At 38.8% G+C, this 26,686-nt stretch overlaps 1 protein-coding gene across 3 annotated transcripts in view; it reads left to right on the top strand.

The window, feature by feature from the left end:
- The window catches only part of LOC134631096 (metabotropic glutamate receptor 8-like), a 127,587-nt gene that overhangs the window by 65,406 nt on the left and 35,495 nt on the right, over positions 1-26,686 (top strand). For all 3 annotated transcript variants that reach the window (XM_063479077.1, XM_063479075.1, XM_063479078.1), the window contains exons 4-6: positions 18,971-19,106; positions 22,195-22,349; positions 22,440-22,577. In XM_063479077.1, coding sequence (XP_063335147.1) covers positions 18,971-19,106; positions 22,195-22,349; positions 22,440-22,577 — 429 coding nt within the window. The remainder of the gene's footprint in view (positions 1-18,970; positions 19,107-22,194; positions 22,350-22,439; positions 22,578-26,686) is intronic.

The following is a 26,686-nucleotide window of genomic DNA, read 5'->3' as shown; positions in this document are numbered from 1 at the left end:
TTTCCACTGGCTTTCTGTTGGATCAGCTGTGGAAAAACTCTGTTGTCGTTTTTCTTCTTCTGAAGTGTAAAATCCTGTAGAAGATAATCTGCTTTTGTTTCTCTCAGTTCCCCATTTTCTTCTGTCTTCTCATCTGTATTTCTTTATCCCTTAAATTTTTTTCTTTTTTTCCCATTCTACTGTACGGCATACATGCTTTCTGTTAACTGTCCCCCTGTTAAATATATGGTTTTCACATTTGCTGTTGTCCAGTCATGGATGCAATGTGTTTTCTGACTTTTACCCTATTTTCTTGTTATCACTCATTTATTTATTTTCACTTTTTCCTGAAGAGGAGGTTTTTTTTTCATCCTTATGCTCTGCATGTAGTCAAAGGAGTGGATGAATATTTCATGGGGAGGGATTCCTCCACCTTTCCTCCCTTGAGAGGAGAGCATCTGCAGTTAGTAACTAACCTTTTCTCCAACACATAAAACAGTCCATTAGTGGCAGCCTGTCGAACACAGTGAGGTGAGGGGGAGGTGAAAGTCATTTGCACTAAGAAGGAAGGGTGTGTCATTTGGGAGCTTAGTCCCAGGATTTCAGTAAGAGGCTGCTGAAATAACAGGACTGTTTACAGCAGAATTTTTAAGGACGCGAAAGAAGAAAAAAAATATTAAGAACAAAAACAGGAACAGCAAATTTCGAGATGCGAACTGGAAATCTTTGTCCTTCAATGTGCATAATAAACAAATAAGTGGGACTGTGATGTCTGTTTTTTGTTTTGATAAGAGTAATTTCTATTTCTGGAATAATTACAGCCTCTTGTGGTCTTTAGTCACAGGGGTTTCTTTGCTTTTATGAGAGCGGTTTTCCAGGTGCCTTCGCTGCACCACACCACTTACAACAACCTCTGTCAGGTCCCTGCATCCTACTAAAGTAGGGAAGGCCACACCACGCCTCCAGACACCACACCCTGAACCCACTGCTCCACCGCTCCCCTGCAGCTGAGCCACAAACCACAACCTGCCACAGAGTGAATGTTAGACAGAGCACAGACACAGACAACACAGACAAGCAGTTAAAAAATATATATATAGAAAAAAATGTGCTTGTGTGAATGAGGCAAGTTGTGTAAAGTGCTTTGCATGCTCAGTAAGTGTAGAAAGGTACTATGTAAGAACTAGTCCATTTACCATATTGAGGTATAACATTGGTCATAGATGCAGCTTGGATAAGAATCCCAGAATGTGCTTCTTAAAAAAAACCCCATTGGATTAGAAGAAACTTGTAGCATCCTCGCATTTCAATAAAGCAGCGTATTTTCTTCTTTTTCAGACACATAGAGCAACCATGAGAGGTATCACACAGGTCCTGACTGAGTCACAGTGATGAACTATTGCTGTAGATTTCATCACAGCTTATGCTTGCACTGAAAGGACAGACCAAACCCATGTCATCATGATGCTTGAGTCAGCAGCTGCAGTGTTTGAAAGGAAAAAGGAAGACACTAGAAGTAAAATGAGAGCTCAGCTATGTAGGAATTAAACATGACTATCACCTGACTCTAGTTCTACCATCAAAGGATCATACCAACAGAAACACACTGCAGGTTTCTGGAATGCCAGAAAACACCAAAGTTGTGTGCACAAAATTATTTCCAAGTTTGTAACCACTGTTCCTACAATGTTAAGTTTGCCTATATTGGTTGAATATAACTGATTTCACAATCAGATGTTAGAGTAATCTTATGAATAGTTTATCTGTCCTTAGCGATGGAATGAATGAATATAAATGTAGTAGTATGCCTTGCTAGGTTTTGGTCTTCTGTCTTGTTTATGTGCTGCCTTTTGACTGTCTTTGGATAACATCTGGAAACCTCCAGCCTACTGATAATCTCCAGGAGAGCTAGGTTAGAAATAACAAGTTGCTTTTTTTTCTGGAAGTACACAAAGCTTTTGTTGGTAGAAGTAAAAAGGGTAGTTTTATTGTTATATGCATATGGAGAGTTTGAGTTTATACTGTATAATGAAATTCTTATTTTACGGGAGTTCCTTCACACAGCACACATAAAAACAATCTAATATGATAAATAACATGAAATAAAGCTTCTAACAATATTAAAATAAATGAGATTTAAAAAAAATATATAATAAAAAATACAGCTAAAGTACAAGTAACAAATGCAAACAGTGAAAAGTGTTAGAAAGGACACAATAGTGGTGGGATTGAAGTGGGCACAGTGGCCTGGGAAAGGGACAGCTTGAAAATGTCTCCAAATATGTTAGCTAGTACCAATGAGCAGACTGAGCACATGTCTAGTAGGCCTTAAGATAAGGGCTTTGCTAATGCTGGGTTTAGGCTTTAAGCTAGAGTTGCTTATTAGTTTCTCTTGTTTGTCAATCTGTACAAACCTTGTGTAAAGATTTTTCTTTCAGGCTTTGACTCTGTTTCAATCAACCCCTTAAAGCCTTGTGCATCGAATTTGATACATGAGTATTTGTATTGAGACTTCTACATAATCAGTGTATTTTTTTCCCTTGAAAAGGCCAAATAAATTGCACAAGCAATAAATGTATATGTTTTTCAACAGACACTGGCGCAGGCTTTACAGGGTTAAGACCATCAAAGCATTTTTAAAGTCACAACAAACAGCAGGTCACCAGTGACTTGTTTGAGATACAGGCTAGAGTTTTGCTTATCTCTTGTTAGGATGTCGATGAACAATAGCAAATGGATTAAAGTAGAAGTCACGAGACAGAGGTGAGGTGTAGACCAGCCGATTTATTCACCAATACTGAAGAATGCACAAACATGACAAAATAAAATGAAATGATACGATGAACGAAGCATAGGTTAGCTCTAGCAGCAATCTGTAACATTAACTGGCAGCATTTTATAGACTACTGCTAACTAATCCTCAAGCCTACCACTGTATAGGGTTATATATTGAACTAAAGTAATATACTAAATGCACACCTTGCCTGCTTTGCTGGTTTTTAGTCTTGTCCTTGTCCATAGTCATTTTCAAAGGAAAACATTTTCTTTTTGTTTGTTGTTTTGACCTATGAATTATTCAAGCATAAAAATTGACTGAACTCAAGGGCTGAAGTGGTGTCACATCTATACATGACAGACAGTTTAGCAAAGAACCAATTTTAAACTGTAACTTTTGTCACTTTATTATTACTAGCCTTCTGGCAGTGGCTGGCCTAGAAAATCCAGCTTGAACCAAGACACATCTGCTGTTTACCAAAACCTAATCAGAAAAGGCCTCAGTTGAAGCCATTCTTCAGGAAGGGACACAGTGAGATAAGGCATAGTTATGTCAAATTACATTTTTCTGGAGTGAAAAGTAGCGGCAATAGGTCTTCTGGAATGACAAATGCAAACTTGAGGTTTTTGGTTCAAATTGTTTTCAGTATGTACAAAAGAGACTGATGAGAGCAGCAGTGGGTGTCTACAGCTATCTCTAACATAACAAAGGCTCTGTTGTGGTTCGGGGCTGCATTTCAGCCAGTGGTGTTGAGAACTGCCCAAACTGATGGTACTTTTCTGCGTTTGTAATTCCAATAGATTTTGATCCACCATGAAATACCATCTGGAAAACACCCAATAGACAAAAGGCAGCTTCATTTTGAGCATGGCAGTGATGCCAACCACAATTGCAGAAAAAGCAGACCTGGATAGAAAAACGCACACAATGGAACAATTGAATAGACTAAAGTAAAGAAATTACCAGAAAGCCTGCACAAGAAAATTCAGGCTGATGATAATGAAGAATAATGGTGGTCAGCAAATACTGACTTTCAAACTTGTTAGAACTGTACAAACCATGTTTTTGCCTTGTTGTATTTACTGTTTTTCCATCTATTGTTGTTTTAATTCAGTTCAGTTTTGTTTATATTGAAACAAGATTTCCCTCAAGGAACTTAATATTGTAAGGTAAAGACCCTACAATACCACATAGTAACCCCAACCATCAGACCATACAGTACTATAAGGTCTTTAAGATAAGATGGGACCTGATTGAAGACCTTGTATGTGATGAGAAGTATTTTAAATTTGATTCTGGATTAATCAGAGAGCCAGTGAAGGGAAGCCGATATAGGAGAAATATGTCGAATCTGTCTCTTTATAGTCTAGTTTCAAGAAACTGCTGCATCTTTGTGGTAGCAGAATATAAATAATTAATGGGTGGTTCAAAACTTTTGCACAGTATTGAAGCATAATTAAATAGAAATCAGAATGATGTGAAGGCCATAATGCAAATAAGAAACTTGATAGGTAACAGTTCCTAATTTCTGAAACCACAGTTGTTTAGCATGTAGTTATAATGCAACCTAACCATACCCAGGATGTAAAGAGTTTTAAACTGGGCAAAAGATCTCATACAGTATTCTTTAAGGACTTTATTTTTGTCCTCTTACTGAGCACTCATAGTGTTTTGCTACAAGTCACATTAACATATTCACCTTATTCTATCCCTGTAATGTCATCAGGACTATGTTACTCACCTTACCTCTACAGGAGCCTAGGTACAAGGTATTTTATTATTATTATTACCACGGCCTTTATTTTCTATGTCTGTTTCCATTTGATTCAGTAACTGCTGCTTCTTGTGCTTGTCATCAGAGCTGGTTGAAGCAGACAGAAACCTAAGTGAACATATTTTGAACACATTTCCCTCACAAGAAAGGATCTCGCCACCTCTGCAAGCCACCTCACTGTGGGTTTTTTAGTTATTTTCCACTGACTTTCTTTAGTATCCTGGTACACATACTACTCCTTTTAGGAAAAGGCTGAGAGTCTAATGGGTTTTTCCCATTAATTCATTTCCTTCATTTTGTTTGGAGACAGATGTGGAGGCAAACTGCAAAGCGCAACCAGAGTTGGCAGCCATATGGTCTATCAGCATATTTGTCATTTGCTAAACTAGTTATAGTATGATGAAGTGTTTTGGTGAAACTGAAACCTATAGAAAAGTTAAATTGAGGGATGAACAGTGTTTGACAAATCCAAAATTTGCAAGCTGTCATGTGAGAACTATTCCTAGATTTGTCTCGGTATAATAATGATTGCAGATTAATTCCAAAGTACGTTTTGTCTATATCTGTACGAAAAAAATATTTGGTGTGAAAAGGTTAACTTAATTTCAGTCAGGACCATCTGCAGATTCTATCTTCAGCTATTTTCATTTATTTATTTGGTACTAAGGCTCTGTTCTGGGACCCCCAAGAGACCCAAGACAGAACAGAGCAGGCATCACTGACAACAGTTATTATTTTATTTCACTGAATAAGTGTGATATAGAATGGAAGCTGCTTGCTGATATTTGCCAACTGAATGCAAAGAACGCTGAAAGCCACCTAGTTATGCTCTATTTTCACCAACCAGTGTACTTAGAACAGATTTCTCTGTTATATTTCTGACATGTCAAAACATTTTGATCACATCAGCGAAATATGCCGTTGGTCTTTTGAGCACCTAACAATAGCATCAAAACCTAAAGACATAGTGTCTAAAAGACTTCTGATGATGCCCTGTCTGTCTCCTACACACACTGCAGTGACTGGAAACACCCCACAAGCTCTGTTTAAATGATTCCTGCAACTGAGACACTCTTCTTTTATCCTCATTTGCATTTTAAAGACATGGTGCCCACTTTATGAAATTTTGGCAAATGAGGCCACTTTAGACTTTATTCAAAGGCTATACATAGCACTGTAAGCTGGGTTTTTTTTAATGCGGGTACATGAGACAGGGCCAAAGCTTGTGCCAAAATTTCTGCTTCTCTGAACAACAAGCCCAAAGTGAGGCTAAAAAACCTTTCATACTGCAAATGAAAGTGTCCCATTTTTGACCAATTCATTTTTGTCTTCTCTTTTATAAATATGTGAAGTTCTGGTCCAAACCTTCTGGGTTTGACTGCATCTGATCCATGCTGAGTAATAAAGTGGGATGCCTCATTGTGAAATCCCATCTCCAATATGTTTTTTAACATCTGAGTCTGTTGCCAAACATGTACCAATGAAATTTTAGATGGCTGAAGAAACATTTTTAGCTCTGGCAGTCCACCTGCCAACCCTGAAAGTTAAGAACTGAGGATGATTAGCTCCTTAGTGTATTGGTTTAGTTTTATGGGCCTGGGTCTTTGTCCCAGGTTTTTGAGTTTGCTTAGTCTGTTGTTCAGTTCTTGAGGGTTAATGAGATGCTAATGTTCACTTTGGAGAGCCGCTGAGTTTTGTTATGATTGTAGTTCTTAGTTCTGGTTTATTTTCTTTCCTTATGTGTCCAGTCTGTCTTAGTCTGTCCTTGCTGTGTCCTCCCCTGTGTCCCCAGTGTGTAGTCTATTGTGTCTGTTTATGAATGTCAAGTTCGGTGTCACTCTCTGTCTCTGTCTCTCGCCCATTCGCTCTCTCTCTGCCTCTGTCTCCCTCTCTGTCCCTCGATCTCTCTGTCCCCCACTCTCTTCCAACTCTTGTCTCTGTCTCCTTCCTCCCTTCCCTGTATTTAGTCAGTCTGAGTCTCATTATGTGTTTCCCTTGTTTCCTGTGGCTGGTCTCAGTCTGTTTCCTGTTTTATTGTGATAGTCTCTTGTCCCGTGTGCATTATGTTTGCTTCCCTCGTCTCGTTATGTCTTGTTTGCTCCAGCTGTGTGTTTCCACTTCTCCTAATCACCCCCTCATGTGTAGCATGAGGATTCATCGAGTCACTTTCCCTCCGTGTCATTTGGCTCTGGTGTTACTGTTTTCTAGCATCTCTAGTTTTACATTTTTCCAGTTTAGCTTTCTTAGTAGTTTCCTGGTTCCCTTTGCTTTTATGTGATTGGCTTAGTTTTGTTCGTGTTTTAACTTGAACTTAAAACACTTTGACAAATATAAACCGTACTTATTTTTATAGAAAACAGGATGTGAATTTCTGAATGGTGAAATGTGTAATATACACATTTTAAAGTAAATATAAAAAAAACAAGTTGGCAACCCGAAGTTGGCAACTTAAACAGTACAAGAACTTCTCACTACAAGATTTGATTTAGTCAGTCTGCAGGCCCCACAACCCTATACATAAATCTGTTTCAGCTCTCTGATAGTAAAAAAATACTAATCTCTTACACTATAAGTCTTAGATGGTAAATTGACTGATTCTTATATAGTGCCTTACACATTGCTTATTCACACAAGCACTTTTTTTTCTATTCTCTTTCTACCTAACATTCACAATGTGATGAATCAGAGCATCTTGCCCATGCAGACTGGAGCAGACGGGGCTCTGCTCTACCACCTGAGCTACAGCCACCCCCTCTCAGGTAATGCAGAGCCAATGTGGGTGAAGGGACTCACCCAGCCTGACTGCCTTGATGTCCAGGTGTCTTCCCTGCCTGCCCTGATACGAGAAAACCTGTGTAGCCTTCCAGGTCACGTTGCATCAGTCACAGCTGTTATGGCAGCTCCCCTCTCAGTCGTGGCACTTGTTAATCTGGACTGGTTATAGAGGCCCATACCATAGGCCCCAAGGGACCGTTACCTTTAGTGTTCCTCAAAGAGTAAAAAAGTGAATGTCAGCAATGTAGACTTTAAGGAACAGGAAATTTTATCAAAGCAATTTAGCAGGATCAATGCAAAAGGAAAATAAAATAGTAAAAAATCACTAAACAATAATTAAATCACTTAAACTATACTTATCTAGCTAACGCTGAGCGTTTTCTTATCTTTGATGAGGAGAGGTGGGAGCACAACTGGATCCAAAGATGCACTCATCCTCTTGTTCTAAGTTCATGATAATCACCCAACAGGAAAGCAGCATCCCATGGGCATTCAGTGGAAGTAAATCAAAATCCTTCTGAATTGACCATCTAACACAGTAAAAATGAGCGTTGAGGATAGCTGTCAGAAAAATGTTCTTATAAAGTGAGACACACAGAGCAGATATTTTAATGAGCAGCAAGTTTAATGTGTTTATTTACTTGCAGGGGAGCAACAGCATACACAGTGAAAGTCTATGCGCGTGCTCATCTAGGCGATCCTGTTGATCCTTTTTATACATTTTTCTAGTCACACACTAAATCTGAGAAAAGATATGTGAAACTTTCCCATACATTCCTTTCGAAGCAAACAGTTTATTCTTCTTAAAAAGATATACAACCAATTTGCAGGTTCACAGGTCGGCCTGGGTCGATCCCTTTAGCGTCTCTGAGGTCATTTTAAACTGTGAACCTCTTAAATCTAATCTTCTGAACTGCTCGTCTCACAGAAGACAAAAGAGAAGAAACGCAAAACTCTTCGTCACCTCACTTTTATATTGCTCACCTGTTCTCCTCCCTTTCCCACTGGTTATCACATCTTTTTATCCTCACCCATGGGGACATCCAATCACATTATTAACATCCAATCATCTGATGTCCACTCACACTCACACACTCACAATCTGACTTACATGATTTAAGACAAAATTTCAACTTTAAACTACTTTAATCCATTAATTAAAAGTTCCCTTTTTCATTCTTAACACAGAAATTCTATCACATTTAAGCACTGAATCACATATGGATATAATTCACTTAATGTTTCATTCAGTTTATGTGATTCCACTTTAATTTATTTATTTATCTTTATTTATCTATTTATCTTTAGCACATAACATTCACTTTTTAATTCAGATCCAGGGGAATACTTTCTTTTATCCTTTTAAACTCTGTGTTTGTCAACCACCATTTATGCATTCACCACACACACACACACACACACACACACACACACACACACACACACACACACACACACACACACACACACACAACAGGGCCATTAGAATAGTCATTTTACTTACTTAAACTACATTTCTCATTTATATATTGATCAAAAATAATGTTATTATAACATGATAATGTAACTACTTGCTTTATTATTAGGAAATAGAGAAAAGCTCTTTTTTAGCAGTCATATAAAGCTGGATGTTAAGACCTTTGACCCCCTCTCAGCTGTGATGACAAGGGGCAGCCAGGGGGGACTGTGTCTTCTGCCTACAGTATTGTTATTTTTGACCAGTGTGTTCCTGTTGAATAACATCTGAAGAAAATGCACTTTCTTAATTGTAAAAAATGGCAAGACACAGACGAGTGAAAATTAAGCTTCCAATGTAATGTTTGTCGTCAGATTCAGATTTGCAGGGAATTTTGAATGTTGAACAATGAGTTAGTCAGACATTCTACACAGTTTCAGAAGCAGTAATTCAACAAAACAGATTTATTGACTTGAATCTAAGCAGCAGTAAGTGTACATAAAGGAACAAGATGAGGCCATTTAAATCAAGATAGTGACAAGCTCCAGGTGTAAATTATATATTTTATTTTTCTGGATACAAATGTATGTCCCTATTTTTCAGGGAATTAGCTCATTTAGCTCAGTATAGCTTACAGCAGAAATGTTCACTGCACAATTTAAGGTATTTCCTCTGCCTGTTAGAAGCAACAAAGAAAATAAAGGGGGTGGGGGGCAACACATTCTCACATCTGTGTTGAGTGGGTCCCTCTGGAACTCCAGAATCCTTCCCAGTTTTTCCAGAATCCTTTTCCTTCATACAGATAAGTGTTAAGTTACACACAGTAAGTGAAAAGAGGACTCAGTATACTGTAGTTGATGAGACAATGACATTCATTCTCTACAGAAGCTACATCTCATTTGATAAGACTGCAACATGCTTCTTCAGGCATGTAAACCCATCAGATTTTACTCAGACATTCTCATGGCAGATTATAATGTGAAAGTGTGTTTCTATCATTTGGCTTGTTTCTTGAGATTAGGATCATGTTTGCATGTCAGCCCCTCAGCAAGCTGCTACAGTTGCCTAACAACTCTGTTCTTCTTATTCAGTAATTACAGTTTACTTTAGATTGAGTAGTTCATTTTAAAGTGGATCTCTGCCAAACAGATGCAAAGTACACTTCAAAATGAGGCTGGGAGTGGGGTCACATAACCTTGAGTTTGTTTTACCTCAAACCAATGGCAGATGTTTTCTGGCTGAACAGACATTAAATTTAATCTCCTATGTATTTGTAATATACTTAGACCAAAGGTTTAATGCTTAAAACTCGTGTGCTCTTTGGCAGTTCACTTAATATATTTATTATCCAATAATAAATTATCCAGTATTCAGTCCCAGAATCATACAGTTTCATTGACAAAAGGTTACAACGAATTTTAATTTGGCCCAAATATCTGTGTCCCATCATAACTTAGGTTAAAAAAGTAGTGTGGTGGTAGCTGCTCCATCATAAGAGCATCAAGCCCTTTAGCTCACAATGAACACCACAAACACCGATTTAAGCACAAAAAGCATTTTTTTAGAAAGACAACAAATTATTATACAAAAAGATGTGTTTGTCAGGCATTGGACCAGTACAATACTTCCACCTGTTTCATTATTTCAGATGAGTTCTTTCATGTATGTATGTTTAGCAGTTAAATAATATGCAACATTAGGGTCCTTAAATTTGTACCTATAGCTCGCCTGGAACAGTGTAGCATTTGGTGTATCATTCAGTACAGCATCCAGCAAGCAGACCATCTTGTCCAATGGGACAATAACAGGGAAAAAGAAGAAAAAAATGCATACAAGTGTGCAGGCGAACCAAAGCTTATTTAGAACTTCCTGTGTCACTGGCTCAGTAACTCATCTAGCGCATAACAAACATCACAAAGTAAAAGGCTTGTTTATATTTTCATATGAACAAGTCTGTTCAGAAAACACAACTGCTGTAAAGAGGCATAACCACATTAACTCTGTAACTGCCTTTGAATCTGATACAACATTAGGGCAATTGCCAGGGTTAGGGTTAAACATCACAACAGCTAACTTAACATCTCAGTGCAGCATGGCAGGGCACAGAGCTTTTAATGTACCTTTTAATGCTCATTTTGAAAGCTAACTCCCCAGTGGAGTTCATGTAACGGTGAATGCCTGTTGGACTCAGCACAGCTTCAAAGTGTGTGCAGCTACATGAAACTTCACTCTCAACACATTAAAACTGATCAGTTTGCACTAGACAGCTGCTACTTACATAGCAACTCTACATCACTGTGATGCATTCAATACAATTCAGTTCAATTCTGTTCTATTCAGTGCAGTTCATTTTGATTTAATTACAATTTATTTATATTGTATCTTGCCAAATCACAACAAGATGTCACTTCAAAGTGCTTTATATTGTAACAATACAATAATAGAGAGAAAATCTCAACAGTCAGATGAGCCCTACGAGTAAGCACTTGGTGACAGTGGGAAGGAAAAAACCCCTTTTGACAGAAAAATTAACTCCAGTAGAACCAGGATCAGGGACGGGCCGCCATCTGCTATGACTAGTTGGGGCTGACGGGAGTAAGACACAACAAAAGACACTCTGTGGAAGAGAACCAGAGTTTAACTAATGATTAATGACTGTGAAATAATCTGAAATGTCATACTTCCTCGAATAATCTGAATGATATATTGGAAAAGTAAACCACGAAGAGCTCAATAATGCTGTAGTTACTGTAACTATACAATACTAAATAAGAAATATAGTGCTAATTAACATATTTCTGGTGCTCTTATCAGTAGTGATAAGATCCTAAGTAATAGAGTTAGATAGTGTGACTATAACTAATAAATCCAAAACATGTGTTTTGCATAAGTGTTGACAGTCAGTTACATTTCATCTTTGTTTTTGCTGCTATTGTAAACTGCTGTTATTATTAAACTGTTCAGGGCTGCATCACATTCTATGAAAGGTACTGAACCCAAAACTTGCTCCTAATTCACCATCAGAGCATGACCTTAAAGAAAAAGCAATTGCGTGCATAAATGGGTGAATTGTCTTTGTAGTATAAAGAACTTTCAGCAAATAATTAGACTAGTAGTGTTACATGAATGCAGCTCGTTCACCATTTTATACAGAAAAGAGGTGGATAAAAAAGAGTGGAAGCAATGAAAGGCCCTGGCCACATATATTCTGTTCATGTTAGAGTTTGGGTTTCTCTTATGTTGAGAGATAAAATCAGCTCAGAGGTTTATTGAAAGATTCAGGAGAGTGAAGGTCACCTCTGTTCATTACTGATGCCTGTAAAGAATAATGTGAAATGCCTCCACATTCTTATAAATCCAACACTGATGAGCATCTTACAACGTCATATTACATTACACACAGTAGCTGTAATGTAAAGACGTATTATGGCAATAGCAATTACTGTTTACAGTGACTACTGATATTAGATGCAATTCGTAGGTTGTTTTTCACATATCACAATCCATATTTCAGTATGTAGAATGCAAGGAGCAGCAAAAAATGAAAAAAAGATTTAAGTGATATCTGAAGTTATAATTTTCAAAACTCAGACATTAATAAAATTATTCTCTTTTTCTCATCATGAACACACATGCTGTTGTTTATTTTTTACTCACATGCAGCTATTGTTGATGAGAATGTTCACAGCGTCAACTGTAGATTAATGAAAGTAGTCCCAATTAATGTACTAGTTCTTCCTGTTATGCAGGAAATGGAAATTAATATTCTTGCAAATTTAATAAAAATTAAAAATATAACATGTAGATAAGTAAACACAGCTTTGGCTCATTACTTTGTTGAAGCGCCTTTGGCAGCAATTACAGCCTCGAAGCTCCCATTTTCTTTGCAGAAGTTCAAAAGCTCCATCAGGCTGATGTTCCAGAGTGGTCCTGGAGCCACTCGTTTATTATCTTAGCTGTGTGCTTAGGGTCATTGCCCTGCTGGAAGATGAATCGTCACCCCAGTCCAAGGTCCAGAGTACTCTGGAGCAGGTTATCGTCAAGGATGTCTCTGTACATTACTGCTTCATCATTCCCTTGACACTGACCAGTTCTTGCTGCCAAAAACATCCCCACAGCATGATGCTGTCACCACCATTATGCTTCACTGTAGGAATGGCATTGGCCAGAGATGAGCACTGCCTGGTTTCCTCCAGACATGACACTTAGTTTTCAGGCCAAAAAGTTCAGCCTTTGTTTCATCAGACCAGAGAATTTTGTTTTTCATCGCCTTAGAGTCCTTCGGTTGCCTTTTGACAAACTCCAGGTGGGCTGTCATATCCCCTTTACAAGTGGCACCTACAGTGGATTGCAAAAGTATTCGGCCCCCTTGAACTTTTCCACATTTTGTCACATTACAGCCACAAACATGAATCAATTTTATTGGAATTCCACGTGAAAGACCAATACAAAGTGGTGTACACGTGAGAAGTGGAACGGAAATCATACATGATTCCAAACATTTTTTACAAATAAATAACTGAAAAGTGGGGTGTGCGTAATTATTCAGCCCCCTGAGTCAATACTTTGTAGAACCACCTTTTGCTGCAATTACAGCTGCCAGTCTTTTAGGGTATGTCTCTACCAGCTTTGCACATCTACAGACTGAAATCCTTGCCCATTCTTCTTTGCAAAACAGCTCCAGCTCAGTCAGATTAGATGGACAGCGTTTGTGAACAGCAGTTTTCAGATCTTGCCACAGATTCTCGATTGGATTTAGACACCAGACAGGTCAGGGATAAAGTTATTGAGAAATTTAAAGCAGGCTCAGGCTACAAAAAGATTTCCCAAGCCTTGAACATCCCACGGAGCACCGTTCAAGCGATCATTCAGAAATGGAAGGAGTATGGCACAACTGTAAACCTACCAAGACAAGGCCGTCCACCTAAATTCACAGGCCGAACAAGGAGAGCGCTGATCAGAAATGCAGCCAAGAGGCCCATGGTGACTCTGGACGAGCTGCAGAGATCTACAGCTCAGGTGGGGGAATCTGTCCATAGGACAACTATTAGTCCTGCACTGCACAAAGTTGGCCTTTATGGAAGAGTGGCAAGAAGAAAGCCATTGTTAACAGAAAACCATAAGAAGTCCCGTTTGCACTTTGCCACAAGCCATGTGGGGGACACAGCAAACATGTGGAAGAAGGTGCTCTGGTCAGATGAGACCAAAATGCAAAACGCTATGTGTGGTGGAAACTAACACTGCACATCACTCTGAACACACCATCCCCACTGTCAAATATGGTGGTGGCAGCATCATGCTCTGGGGGGGCTTCTCTTCAGCAGGGACAGGGAAGCTGGTCAGAGTTGATGGGAAGATGGATGGAGCCAAATACAGGGCAATCTTGGAAGAAAACCTCTTGGAGTCTGCAAAAGACTTGAGACTGGGGTGGAGGTTCACCTTCCAGCAGGACAACGACCCTAAACATAAAGCCAGGCCAACAATGGAATGGTTTAAAACAAAACATATCCATGTGTTAGAATGGCCCAGTCAAAGTCCAGATCTAAATCCAATCGAGAATCTGTGGCAAGATCTGAAAACTGCTGTTCACAAACGCTGTCCATCTAATCTGACTGAGCTGGAGCTGTTTTGCAAAGAAGAATGGGCAAGGATTTCAGTCTGTAGATGTGCAAAGCTGGTAGAGACATACCCTAAAAGACTGGCAGCTGTAATTGCAGCAAAAGGTGGTTCTACAAAGTATTGACTCAGGGGGCTGAATAATTACGCACACCCCACTTTTCAGTTATTTATTTGTAAAAAATGTTTGGAATCATGTATGATTTTCGTTCCACTTCTCACGTGTACACCACTTTGTATTGGTCTTTCACGTGGAATTCCAATAAAATTGATTCATGTTTGTGGCTGTAATGTGACAAAATGTGGAAAAGTTCAAGGGGGCCGAATACTTTTGCAAGCCACTGTATCTGGCCACTCTACCATACAAGCCTGATTGGTAGAGTGCTGCAGAAATGTTTGACCTTCCAGAAGGTTCTCTTCTCTCCACAAAGCAACAGTGTAGCTCTGTCAGAGTGACCACCAGGTTCTTAGCCATCTCCCTGGCTAATGTCCCAATCTACCCCAATTGCTCAGATTGGTTAGAAAGAGTTCTGGTTGTTCCAAACTTCTTCCAGATTCACAGGTGATAGTGGCCACTGTGCTCATTCAGACTTTCAGTGCTGCAGAAATGTTTCCGTACGGTTCCCCTGATCTGTGTGTTGATGTAATTCTGTCTCAGAGGTGTAGAGACACTTTTAGGACTTCATGGCTTGTTTCATGGTCTGACATACACTGTCTGACATATATAGACTTGTAGTGTGACTTTCCAAATCATATCCAGTCAACTGAATATACCACACTAATTATGCTCTAAAATGGCAAAATGTGAGACAAGTGAAGCATTTTCTGGATGCACTGTATAGTGTTAAAGCCTTATGTGCAGCTCAGTTGAAACATCTAAACTATGTAAAGACATCAAGTCCTGAGTTTTAAGTAGTGAGCACAATGCATTGTTGGCTTAGATATGTTATTATAAACATTTTAAAGGGGATCATTATTGTTTTACAGACCAATGATTGATGGGTTTTAACTGGAGCTCAGTTGCATTTAACACCCCCAATAAAGTTTACAACAATATATGATGCAATGATCTCAGTGTTGTGTTATCTAAAGAGCCCCCTTTTATTCTGTCATAAAGTAGAATATTAATACTTAAGTGTAAAGAAGAGATAATAAAAACTGAGTTTTTGAGAGACTTCAAGTAGATATGAAACACGTGTAAAGGTAAATTTACACCATGGAGCCCTACTTCAACTTTAAAGACTTATTTCTTAAATCTAGCTTCACAGACAGTGTTAACGTTTTTAAGAGCATGTTTCTATGGTCCTAGTTCCTAGTGATTTGTTCAGTTTAGTTTCTGTTAGGGAAGTCTTATTTCCCCTTTTTTAGTTTGTTCTTTATTTTTTTGGTATGGTTGACCGTCAACCTCAATAAATGGCTTGTGCTCAGTGAGTTCATTCTTACATCCATGTATACGCTGCATTTGGCTGGCTGATTAATAACACTAGAAAAAGATTTTGGGAAGCTAAAGCCTGGCATTAAAAATAGCATCTCTGCAGTTGCCTCTATATTCTGCAGCTTGAGTCTTGCTGAGGTTTTATTAGGGCTTGTAATGAATACCCTATGTTGTCATGTGTTAGACGCTTTGTCCATCCATGCATCTTCTTCCGCTTATCCGGGGCTGGTTTGTGGGTGCAGCAGCCTAAGTAGAGAGACTCAGACCTCCCTCTCCCCAGCCACCTCCTACAGCTTGTCTGGGGGAACACCAAGGCGTTCCCAGGCCAGCTGAGAGATAATCTCTCCAGCGTGTCCTGGATCTGCCCGAGGCCTCCTCCAGGTGGGGCATGCCGGAACACCTCACCCAGGAGGCGCCCAGCAGGCAACCTTGTCAGATGCCCGAACCACCTCAACTGGCTCATTTCGATGTGAAGGAGCAGTAGCTCTACTCTGAGCCCCTCCCGGATGATCGAACTTCTCACCCTATCTGTCATGGTGAATGAATTTAAAGGACTCAGGTGCGAGACTCCTTGCAGAGTGATGGTGAATTTATTTACAGTGAAAAACAAAGGCAACAGTTCGAGTTTGTAATCCAAAGGGCAGTGCAGTGATAAGGTGACTCCTCCCCGCGGTGACAGTGCAGTGATAATCCAAAACAACTTCGCCTTTCGCCCACTCCTTCTCCGTTCCCTGGATCCCGGTTTAGCTCAACGTTCCAGCGTTGGCTGTGATCTGACCGCACCGTTAAATAGGTCTGCTTCGGATTAGTAGCAGCCGGCGAAGTGATTAAGCACAGGTGCGGCGATTCCAGCTGGGGACACTCCCCCTGGGTCAGCTGCCATTCCGTGCCATATGGCTTCCGGAAGTACATGTTCCCACATAAAAACGCACACGCACAGGATGGAGAGGAGAAAACCACAAAGTGCACACAAACACAACCAAAATTGGCAAAGTGACTGGTGAGGACTGTCTGGCCGTGACACTATCTCTAACCCTTTTCCGGCTGAGGACCATGGCCTCAGATTTGGAGGTGCTGATTCTCATTCCCACCGCTTCACACTCGGCTGCGAACCGTTCCAAGGCGAGCTGGAGGCCATCACCCGATGAAACCAACAGAACCACATCATCTGCGAAAAGCATAGATGATATTCTGAGACCACCCAAGTGAAAGCCTTCCGCCACTTGGTTACGCCTAGATATCCTGTCCATAAAAATTATGAATAGAATCGGTGTTTTATCTAAATTTTCACATTGAAATATTAGTAGCTTACAATGTAGTGAACATTATTACATGCTCATACCAGCTCTTGTTTTTTGCATTCAAATGAGCACTAGTTAACTTTACTGAACAGCATGCTGAACAGTTCTTTTAACTTTAACTAAAATGTCATTTCTGTAGTTGTTATCATGGCAGAAGAATACAGAAAGAAAAATTGGAAACAAAAACAACTGTTGTTAACAAATCCTCAATTTTATTCAAGTGTGAAGAAAAGCAGATTTTAGTTGAATGACAAGATGTGCTCTCGCTAAAATGTGAGATGGAGCATCTGCAATCACACTCTCAGTACCATGACCTTTAATCCCTCGAAAACATAATTCCTTAAATTACAGACAGCAGCTCCAATCTGGTGTGCTGATGGGTCTGTGTAGTGCAGAACTGAGTTAAGAATGGAGGTTTTAGTCTGATTGAAGCAGTGTCTTGGGAGTAAGAGTAAATGCCCTTTCAACTTGTTGGTAATGATAATGGCAGCAGGGTCTTAAATGTTTTATCTCCACCTCTCTCTCTGCAGCCTCTGAGCTTAGCTTTAACAGGTGACACTGTTCCTCTCTCTTCAGATAGATTGTTTAACAAGTCTTTGTTTAAGAGGGTATGGGAAACAACTATTTAATTCAATATAAAGTACAGATAATATTGATTTGAACTGATACATTCAAGTGAGTTTATTATTTATTCTCCATATTTGTTTGCTTGGCTGTAGATAAATCTCACAGTATCACATATGCAGCTGATCATTGCACCCCTACTGAGCTGGAATTAATCACTGAGTAATCTATCAAAAATATTGTTTCGTTTTCTTGGCTGCCACTTAGTAACTCCAAGCTTCAGTTCCCTCCACACATTATTATAGGACTGAGGCCTGGAGACTGACTAGGCCACTCAGTGCCCTTAATGTGCTTCTTCTATAGCCATTCCTTTGTTGCCTTGGCAGTGGGTTCTGGGTCACTGTCATGCGGGAAGACTTATTCATGACCCAGGTCTTCCTGCCTGCAGTATCCAGACTGGAAGATTAAAAAAACAAATTAAAAATCATACATGAAAAAATAAATGTAAGCAATCTTTAAACAAATTTTAAGGATGATTCAAGGGATATTTTTGGTTGTAAATGATTCACAAATAATCTAAGATGTATTAATAAAAGGAAATGCAGAATCACACTGGTGCATTATCATGAATTAGATGTTATTAATAATCTTATCTTAATGCCTTGATGCCTCGATGAGCACAACTGACCTTTGGTTCACTGACAGCAGATAAAAGTGTGATGATTCATGTGCTGTCATGTGTGAGTATCAGAGTAAAAATTTGGCCAAGATAAATTTGACCAAGACAACCCAAATAAATTTGGGTTGTATAGGTGCGATAGTTGGCGAATCATCATTCTTTTCTGTTTGTGCTCCTTTGTTTTATTATATTTTCCCCTATTTTCTCTCCTCTTCCTATTATTATTCTTTTCTTTTTCATTTTGTTCACATTGTCATACAACACATATAAAGTAATAAATGAAATAACACTAAAAATAAATGATTAACTAAACAGATAAAAGTAGCACACGAACAAGAGGAGCCTATATAGAATTTGTTGAGCTCATCTTTGACAAGCAAAGTGTACACAACAGTGTATTCAGATCATAATTGTAATTGCGAAAGCTGCCAGACAGGACAGAGTTAAAAAAAAAACCCATCATGTCCTTATATGAGTATACATGAGTAGACTTTAAGACTGTAATAGAATTGTTTTATAATAATTACCACCTCAGAAGGTTAAAATGAGGCTAGCCCTAGCAGTCTCAGTCTTGTTTATTAAATATTTGTTTTTTTCTCCCTCTGTCACTCTCAGGTGGGGTGTGCATTGCTCAATCTCTGAAAATTCCTCGTGAGCCGAGACCTGGAGAGTTTGATAAGATAATCCTCCGTTTAGTGGAGACTCCCAATGCCCGCGCTGTCATCATGTTCGCCAATGAAGACGACATTCGGTAAAAAAAGGTTATTTCTTGTGCATCTAACATGTACTGCAAGACCCTATTTAATTTGTAATTTATTATGATTATATGATTTTATGATACTACTAGTACAAAAAAGGAAAAAAAAACTATACTGTAAATGTTCAAAGAATTTCTTTACTTAAACATGATGAAAGACTTGAGTATGACTGTAGGAATGTGTTCACATAACTGGGCCAGCCATTAGTATAAAATAACGTATTTTTACATGTGCATTAACATGAGTAGGACATGAAAATGTCTTACCTATTCACTAATTGCAGATCTAAATCTTAATAAGAGCCTGAAGCTCGTCTTTTTGATAAGCAGGAGTAACAAACAAAAAGTCAGGTTTAATTTTAAGCTGATTCAGGACAAACATGAAAAACAAAAGTAATGGAAGAGTCTAAAACTTAGAAAAAGAGACAAAAGCTTAATGGAAGAGCTATCGTTGAGGATGCACGTGTGTATCCTCTATCGAAATGATGCATGAAAGTGTCACGGTCCTGGGTCAGTGACCCAGTGTTTTGAGTTTGCATTATTATTGAACTTTGATTTTGTCAGTATTTATTATTTCCAGTATTTTGTTATCTATGTTAGCGTTCTTAGTATTCTGGTTTTTGTCTCTGTGTTCCATGGATGCTCTGTCTCGCCCTGTCAGCTGTCTCTCCTTGTCAAATCCGCGTCTATGTGTTGTGTTTCCTGTTTTACTTTGTTGTCTAGTTTGGCTTCCTCTGGTCTTATTGTGTTTGATTACTCCCAGGTGTGCTCTCCTCCTGTGTCCCATTCCCCCGTTATCCCTCAGTGTATTTTAGCCCTGTGTTTCTCTCAGTCAGTGTCACATCGTCCCCTCATGCTGTTTGGGTTTCCCTCTGTGTGCCTCGTCTCCAGGTTTCTTAGTGTTTAGTATTAGTTTCTAGTTTAGTTTAAGTTTTTTGCAAGTTTATCATTTATGGAGTTTTTTCTGCTACTGGAATAAAAGCAGCCTCTTTGAGTTTACTCTTCTGTCTGAGTGTCCTTCATTCTGGGCCCTATATCCTGCCTGCCACAGCCGATTCATGACAGAAAGAGGCAAAAAAAAACTGACACCTTTCCTTCCATGGGCTGCTGTCACTCCCCCCTCCCAAGTGATGGTCAGCTCAATGAGCAGGACCCTCTTCTTCACTATGTACCACATGGCAAAATCAGATCAGAGAGTGGTTGTCAAGACCTTTCTCATAAAGACCAGGGCCCGTATCCCTAAAGAATCTGTGTGCAAAAAGTGGCTCCTAGCGGCCAAATTCTAAGAAAATTCTCAGTCATGACGTTTTCTTAGAATTTCCCCTAAAAGTGACACGACAATCCCAGTTAATATAAAAGCTATTCCTCAAGATTCCTAGCGCTTAAAAGGGCTCCTAAGGCGAGATCTGCTAAGAGCAGGGAAGAGGACTTTTAGTGGCTTAGGACTTCCCCTAAGCAGCTGCACAAAATGGCCAACAGAAGAGGCAGGAGAGATACCTTTATGTTCGTTCACCAACTGGGCCAGCAACAAACCTTGCTCCTCAGTCCAGTTCGGCTTGCGAGTCCTTTTTTTCTCCATTTTCTGTGTTTGTAGGATAATTTTTAACAAGCCTTTATAAATAGACCAGACAGCAATCACAGACATTGATAAAAGCTGAGCTGTGTTACCCTCGTTAAGACCACACTGGACTTGTAACGTTGTGATTTCTACTTCATTAGGGACAGCCCCTTGAGATAGGCCATCTTGTTTTCAGTGGGGTCCATATGGGAGTGAAAGTACAAAATATGCCAGCTAGGATATTGATATGAGCAAATAAGACACGAATCATTATTTGAACAGGGTGTAATGAGTTTAAGTTTTCACATATTTTAGATTCTAATGTTAGGCTATAACCCCTACAGCTTACTATTCATTTTCCAGATATTTTCTTGAATGTGAAATATTATTTACAATTACAGTCAGCATAAGATTAGAGTGTATAATTATGTTTATTGATTTGAGGGTACATCCTTTGCTCATTCTCACCAAAAGCTCATTTCCATCAAACTTGTAGGATCAACCAATCACGGCTTTTGAAATGATGACTCATACCTAGCAACGGGGTCAACCATACCTCCTCACTAAGATAGGATTTTCCATCCATTCCTTGCTCAGAGTTCACTGAAAATGTTCTGGAATCACTTCTAAGCTAAAACTCCTGGCAAGGAATTTTTAGGTTAAGTTAGGAGCTCTCTGAGGGGATTCTCAGAATCTTTAGGGATACGGGCCCTGGTCTTTCCTGAGGTCTGCCAGCATTTGCCACCTTTTTACCTGGCGTGAGTATGCTGGTCTTTTTCATAGGAGATGGGGTCATGCTGCCAGGCTTCACAAATCCTTGTAGGGCATAATTGGCTGCTGGTTTGCAGTTTGCACAGTAGACAACTGTGCTTTTCTACTTTGTGATAGTGTGGAAGGCAAAGTACATCATGGACCAGTTACCAGTCTAAGAAAGATGGGAAACCAGATGGTGTGGGGGCTGGAGTAGACTCCAGCACAAATCTGAACTAAATAAGCAGTTATAGGATGTATGGAGAATGTGCGCTATCTAGTATGTTAAAAGGGTTTGGAGTGAGAAAATACTCACTATTGTTGTTACTTACCAGCTGCCATACATTAAATAATTCATAAAGCAATTATTTTATTACACAAAAAATTAAAATAAATAAACTTAAATTATTCTGTTAATAATCAACTACAAACATTATTTCCTCATTTCTTTCTTTGTAAAATAACAATTTAAATAACCAGTAAATCACATTAATAACAATGGTTGTTGAACAAACAGCTTCATCTGGGAAATTCTTTTATTTCCGAGTAGAGGGAATGGTTTTAGTTTAGATGAAGACAGTTTTTAGGCATCAAGCATGAAAGATCTGCAGCGTCTTGTTTTGTGGTGCTTTAGTTGTGTATGTCTTGTGTGTATACTTTCTTGATGTCTTTTTATGCGACATGTTCATGCTACATACAAATAAAATATTGAATGAGAATTGGCTCCCTCTTCTCCCCTTTGACTGTCTCATCTGTCACCTGTGATGCTAAAAGGAGAATCCTGGATGCAGCAAAAAGCAACAATCTGACAGGTCACTTCCTGTGGGTGGGATCCGACAGCTGGGGGTCCAAGATCTCTCCGGTAGTCCAGCAGGAGCGGGTAGCCGAAGGCGCCATCACCATCCTTCCTAAGAGGGCATCTGTGGATGGTGAGGCCAGAAACAACCTTGACTTGACCAGATTTTTAGGATGTTTTGAAAGAAATCCTGATTTTAATGATGTTTTCCTTCTTTTGGTAGCATTTGACCGTTACTTCAAGAGTCGCTCTTTGTCCAATAACCGCAGGAACATATGGTTTGCCGAGTTCTGGGAGGAAAACTTTGGCTGTAAACTGGGCATGCATGGCAAGAGACCTGGCAGCCCCAAGAAATGTACAGGTATCTTTGTCTTTGTCATTATCAATGTATCTTCCTTACAATGACAGTTATTCACACAATACACCATTGCACCAATAGCCCATAACACTATTGCATGAGAACACCATCACATGTGTGATATTAATAGATAGGATACACAAATCATTTCTCTTCTTCTTCCTTTTCTTTTCTTCTTAATCATATATTTCATTTACCTCTGTGACCCAGCTACGGGTTGAAGACATATATTTTCCTTTTTTTTACTACTTAAGTAGTTTGAAGCTGATGTATGATTTTAGCCAAAACAGGTTTGACTGGGAAAAACTAATAATTTACTTCCTTGATGATGTTCTCAATACACAAATGAAAGAAAACACATTTCTGCCTTATAAACACTTGTTTCTTCATACCAGCACACATGCAGTAATCTTCTCCCTAAAGTGTCAGCCTAAAGTCACATCGTGGAAATCTAATGTTTTCCTGCACTCACTCTGATTTCAGAGGCCTAAAACAAGAAATAAAAAACAGGTACTTTCCATTTGTTACATTCCCTAATTTTAGGAAATGTGTTCAGAAATTTGCAACCGTGCAAGGTCCAATATTTGAGCACACACTAATAAAATCTTAATCTTGCAAAATACAGCTGCAAGTGGCAATTTATGAAAAGTATATTTTTATATTTCATACTTTTAATTACATTTTTTTCAATTTATATTAAAAAAATTATGAACAAAAATTTGATATATGAAGCTAAAATGTCATAGCAATCAAATAAAAGATTGTTTTTTGTTGTTGGTGGTGTTGGTTTTTTCTTTTCTTTTTAAGGCCCAGACCAGCTGACTTGTTTTGAATACCTCAGATAAAACCATGACATTTTCACTGGTCTTTCTTACCGTCCAAAATGAATCAGAAAATGCAAATAGCAAAGTGGGATACATACATTAAAATGTCTGAGAAATTATGAAAAAATAAAGTCACTGCAATCCTGCAAAGTCCCAGATTTGGGAAAACACTAGTTAAAAAAAACAACAACCTTACATTGGAAAAGACAACAGTTTGCTTTTTATCCCAGATGACAAACAGAAGAAATCTGCTTGGGACTGCCATTAGCACTCAACATTCCTAACCAGGAGTGCAGACAGGAAAGAGGAGGAGTGAGAGAGCAGGGGAATACACACAACAAAAGGCTCCAGACTCAGCCTGGGCCACTTGTACTTTGGCCTTAAGGCATATTGTACCTGCTCACCCAGTGAGCTAAACTCTCACCCAAAAAATTAAGAATAAGGGATTTCTTTTAGGTTCTGAAGACAAACAAAATGATTGCATAAAATTTGGACTCATTAACTGATAGTGAATCTGATCTGAAATGAGTTTTTGTTCTCGTTCCATGTCTCATGCAGCTGTTTGTTACATGAGAAGCCCTGAATCAGGACTTACTAAGCAGGGAGACACTCAGCAGAGGTGCACTATGGGCTAAATCCTTTAAAAACTTGTCTGCCACGCAAAACAGCATTTGTGGAGGTGTTTGGCTAAGTACAAACAAACAGAGTACCTCCAGCTGGAGATAGGAGTAAAACAGCAGAAGGCAATGTCAGCACTCTAGAAAAAGCTGCAGTGTTCCAACTGCTTCCCTGATAATGTTACCTGAGCTTTGATCAGGCTGCTGCTGTCGGGCAGATCTCAAAAGATTTTATTAGAAGTTCCAGATTGAGTTTTGGAGCTGCATCATCACACAGACAAAACAGCTGAGTTGGCAGGTCAGCAGTCTTATTTGTGTGTGTGTGTGTGTGTGTGTGTGTGTGTGTGTGTGTGTGTGTGTGTGTGTGTGTGTGTGTGTGTGTGTGTGTGTGTGTGTGTGTAGTATCTTTGTCAGTGCTGTAAAGTGCTGAAAGACTAAATTGTAAAGACTGTGGTGTACCAACATGAGTGTTGAGTGGTATGTGAGTATCAAACCTTGTTATTCTAAAGACTGATGGAACTGTATTGTGTATAATAAAAATGCAAAGAGCCTTGCTACCTAACAGTAGTAAAGCCCAAGGGGATGGGTGTCATCTTTGCACTTCATTAATTTGGCACTATCCATCCACTATAACACATGCTGTGTGGCACAGATGAAAGAGCAGAACTGCGTAGGTGCAGTTCTCACTTGTACAGACTGATGAGAAAGACACCAGGGACTTTATTTCCGACTTTGAGGATGAGGAAAAAGTAACTTTAGCTTTACCAGAGGGACAACGCTGAATCATGCAGTGATGAGTGACTTAATGATTTATCCTCATGTAATTAGTGATTATAGATAGGTATTAAGCTATTTTGGTATAAGCCATTGCATTTGCTTGATTCTAGAATATGGAACAAAATTTAATCCATCTTCACACTGAGAGCCAAGTTGGCGAGAGAGATCACTCTCCTGAATTCTCGTTTACAATCCTGATCATAGCAGTCACAGCATTTTTCTTCTGAACCAGCTCCAGCAAAATGCTCCAGCAATGGTTTTAGTAGCACAACAATGAGTTTGAGTTGTTGACTTGGCCTCCAATTTCCCCTGAACTGTGATCTCTTCTGTAACAGGATTGCTTGCGCTGAAAATGAAATCAGTTTATGATTGGATTTCATGTGCACACTCTAGGCTGTTTCCAAATGCGTTGCTAAAAGTCAGAAGATAAAAACTAGTTAACAGAGTCTGGGACATGAAGACCAGAGGGGGGGAATCCTGTAAAGCTGTATTTCTGATCCAAACCAAGAAACACTCCTTTTTGGGGGAGTTTGTCACTCACTGGACATTGAGCTCCTCAATCCTGCGGATGCAAATCAGCTGAAATCAGGAGCTTTATGGTCTTTGTGGTTGCATCCGTTTGTGTCAGGAGACTGAAAGATAAAAACGACTTCACCATCAACTGCTTTCAATACATTGATTCTTCTCTGTTAACAGCTACTAATTGGTTTCTGTCACAACCAGACTAACTGCAAACTAACTGCACAAACTAAAGGAGACTCAACTTCTATTCCTGTTTCTAATATGTAGTGAAGTTTACTCACAGCTTTGCTCTTTGTTTTGATATAACAAGTTTTAAATGTAAGTTTCTGCATAATCTCTAGCCAGGTCTTAATTTTTGTAAAATCCTGAATGAGATCACTTGAGGGGAAATGTGTTCAGTGTGTTCAAAACTTCAGTGTCTGTGTGATATGTTCTATGAGAGGATTTGCTTATTAACTGTAATTAACTGGGCTAATTAGGAATAATCTGTTATGTCTGTCACCACCATCCTGAGCTAAACTCATGTGGTCAAGTGTGTTGCTCTTAAAAAGAAATTCATTCAAAAGCAAGGCATTTTTCCCTAGCCTGCTTGGATGGGAGTATCTTCTTTCTATCCCATCTTTTACTTGAGTTTACACATTGGATAAAACAATTTTCCTTGAAATACCTTTAATAAACCTAATTTATGACACTTTCTTATTTTTTACCATTCAGTATGTAATTAGCTAAGGTAAGTTTGCTGACTGGATTTTCTCAATGGTTTAATGTTGAGATTAATGCTTTTAAAGGTACAAAAACACTTTAAATTATACAAATGATACTTAAATTGTAAATGTAATTCTTAGAAGATAACAATTGTGTTTAAAATACCATAAAACAATTCTTTGAAAATCGTGCTGATTGCTGTTTTGCTCTGACTTAAAAAGAAGAAATACCTTCTTTATGGTATTTTAATTACAACTGAAAAAAAATAACAATGGGGTCATTGTAAGATAGGAATTTAAAAGGAGTTTTTCAGTTTTTTAATCATATTTGTATAAATATTTTTAAACCACCTAATCAAACCAACCCTGTATATATTAATGAATCTGTTAATTGTTCTAATTCCATAGGAATATGAAGGGAGTTTTTAAAGTCCAAATAAAGAAATGACATTTCATTAATTCCATTCTGTTAAAAATTCTAAACAGCCCTTAAACTGTGCATGCTATCCAATAAAAATGTGCATATATTGAAATCATTTAATCTTTCCACTCCACTATAATATGATTAAAAATACATCAATAACCTTTTGTTAATGGATAAATTAGGGGGTTTAATGAAAATGAAAGGCTTCTGTTTGAAGTGCACTGCAACAGAAACACATCACACT

The sequence above is a fragment of the Pelmatolapia mariae genome, linkage group LG7 (assembly GCF_036321145.2).
Source record: "Pelmatolapia mariae isolate MD_Pm_ZW linkage group LG7, Pm_UMD_F_2, whole genome shotgun sequence".
In the NCBI taxonomy this organism is placed as follows: Eukaryota; Metazoa; Chordata; class Actinopteri; order Cichliformes; family Cichlidae; genus Pelmatolapia; species Pelmatolapia mariae.
This window is presented reverse-complemented; position numbering and strand designations above follow the sequence as displayed.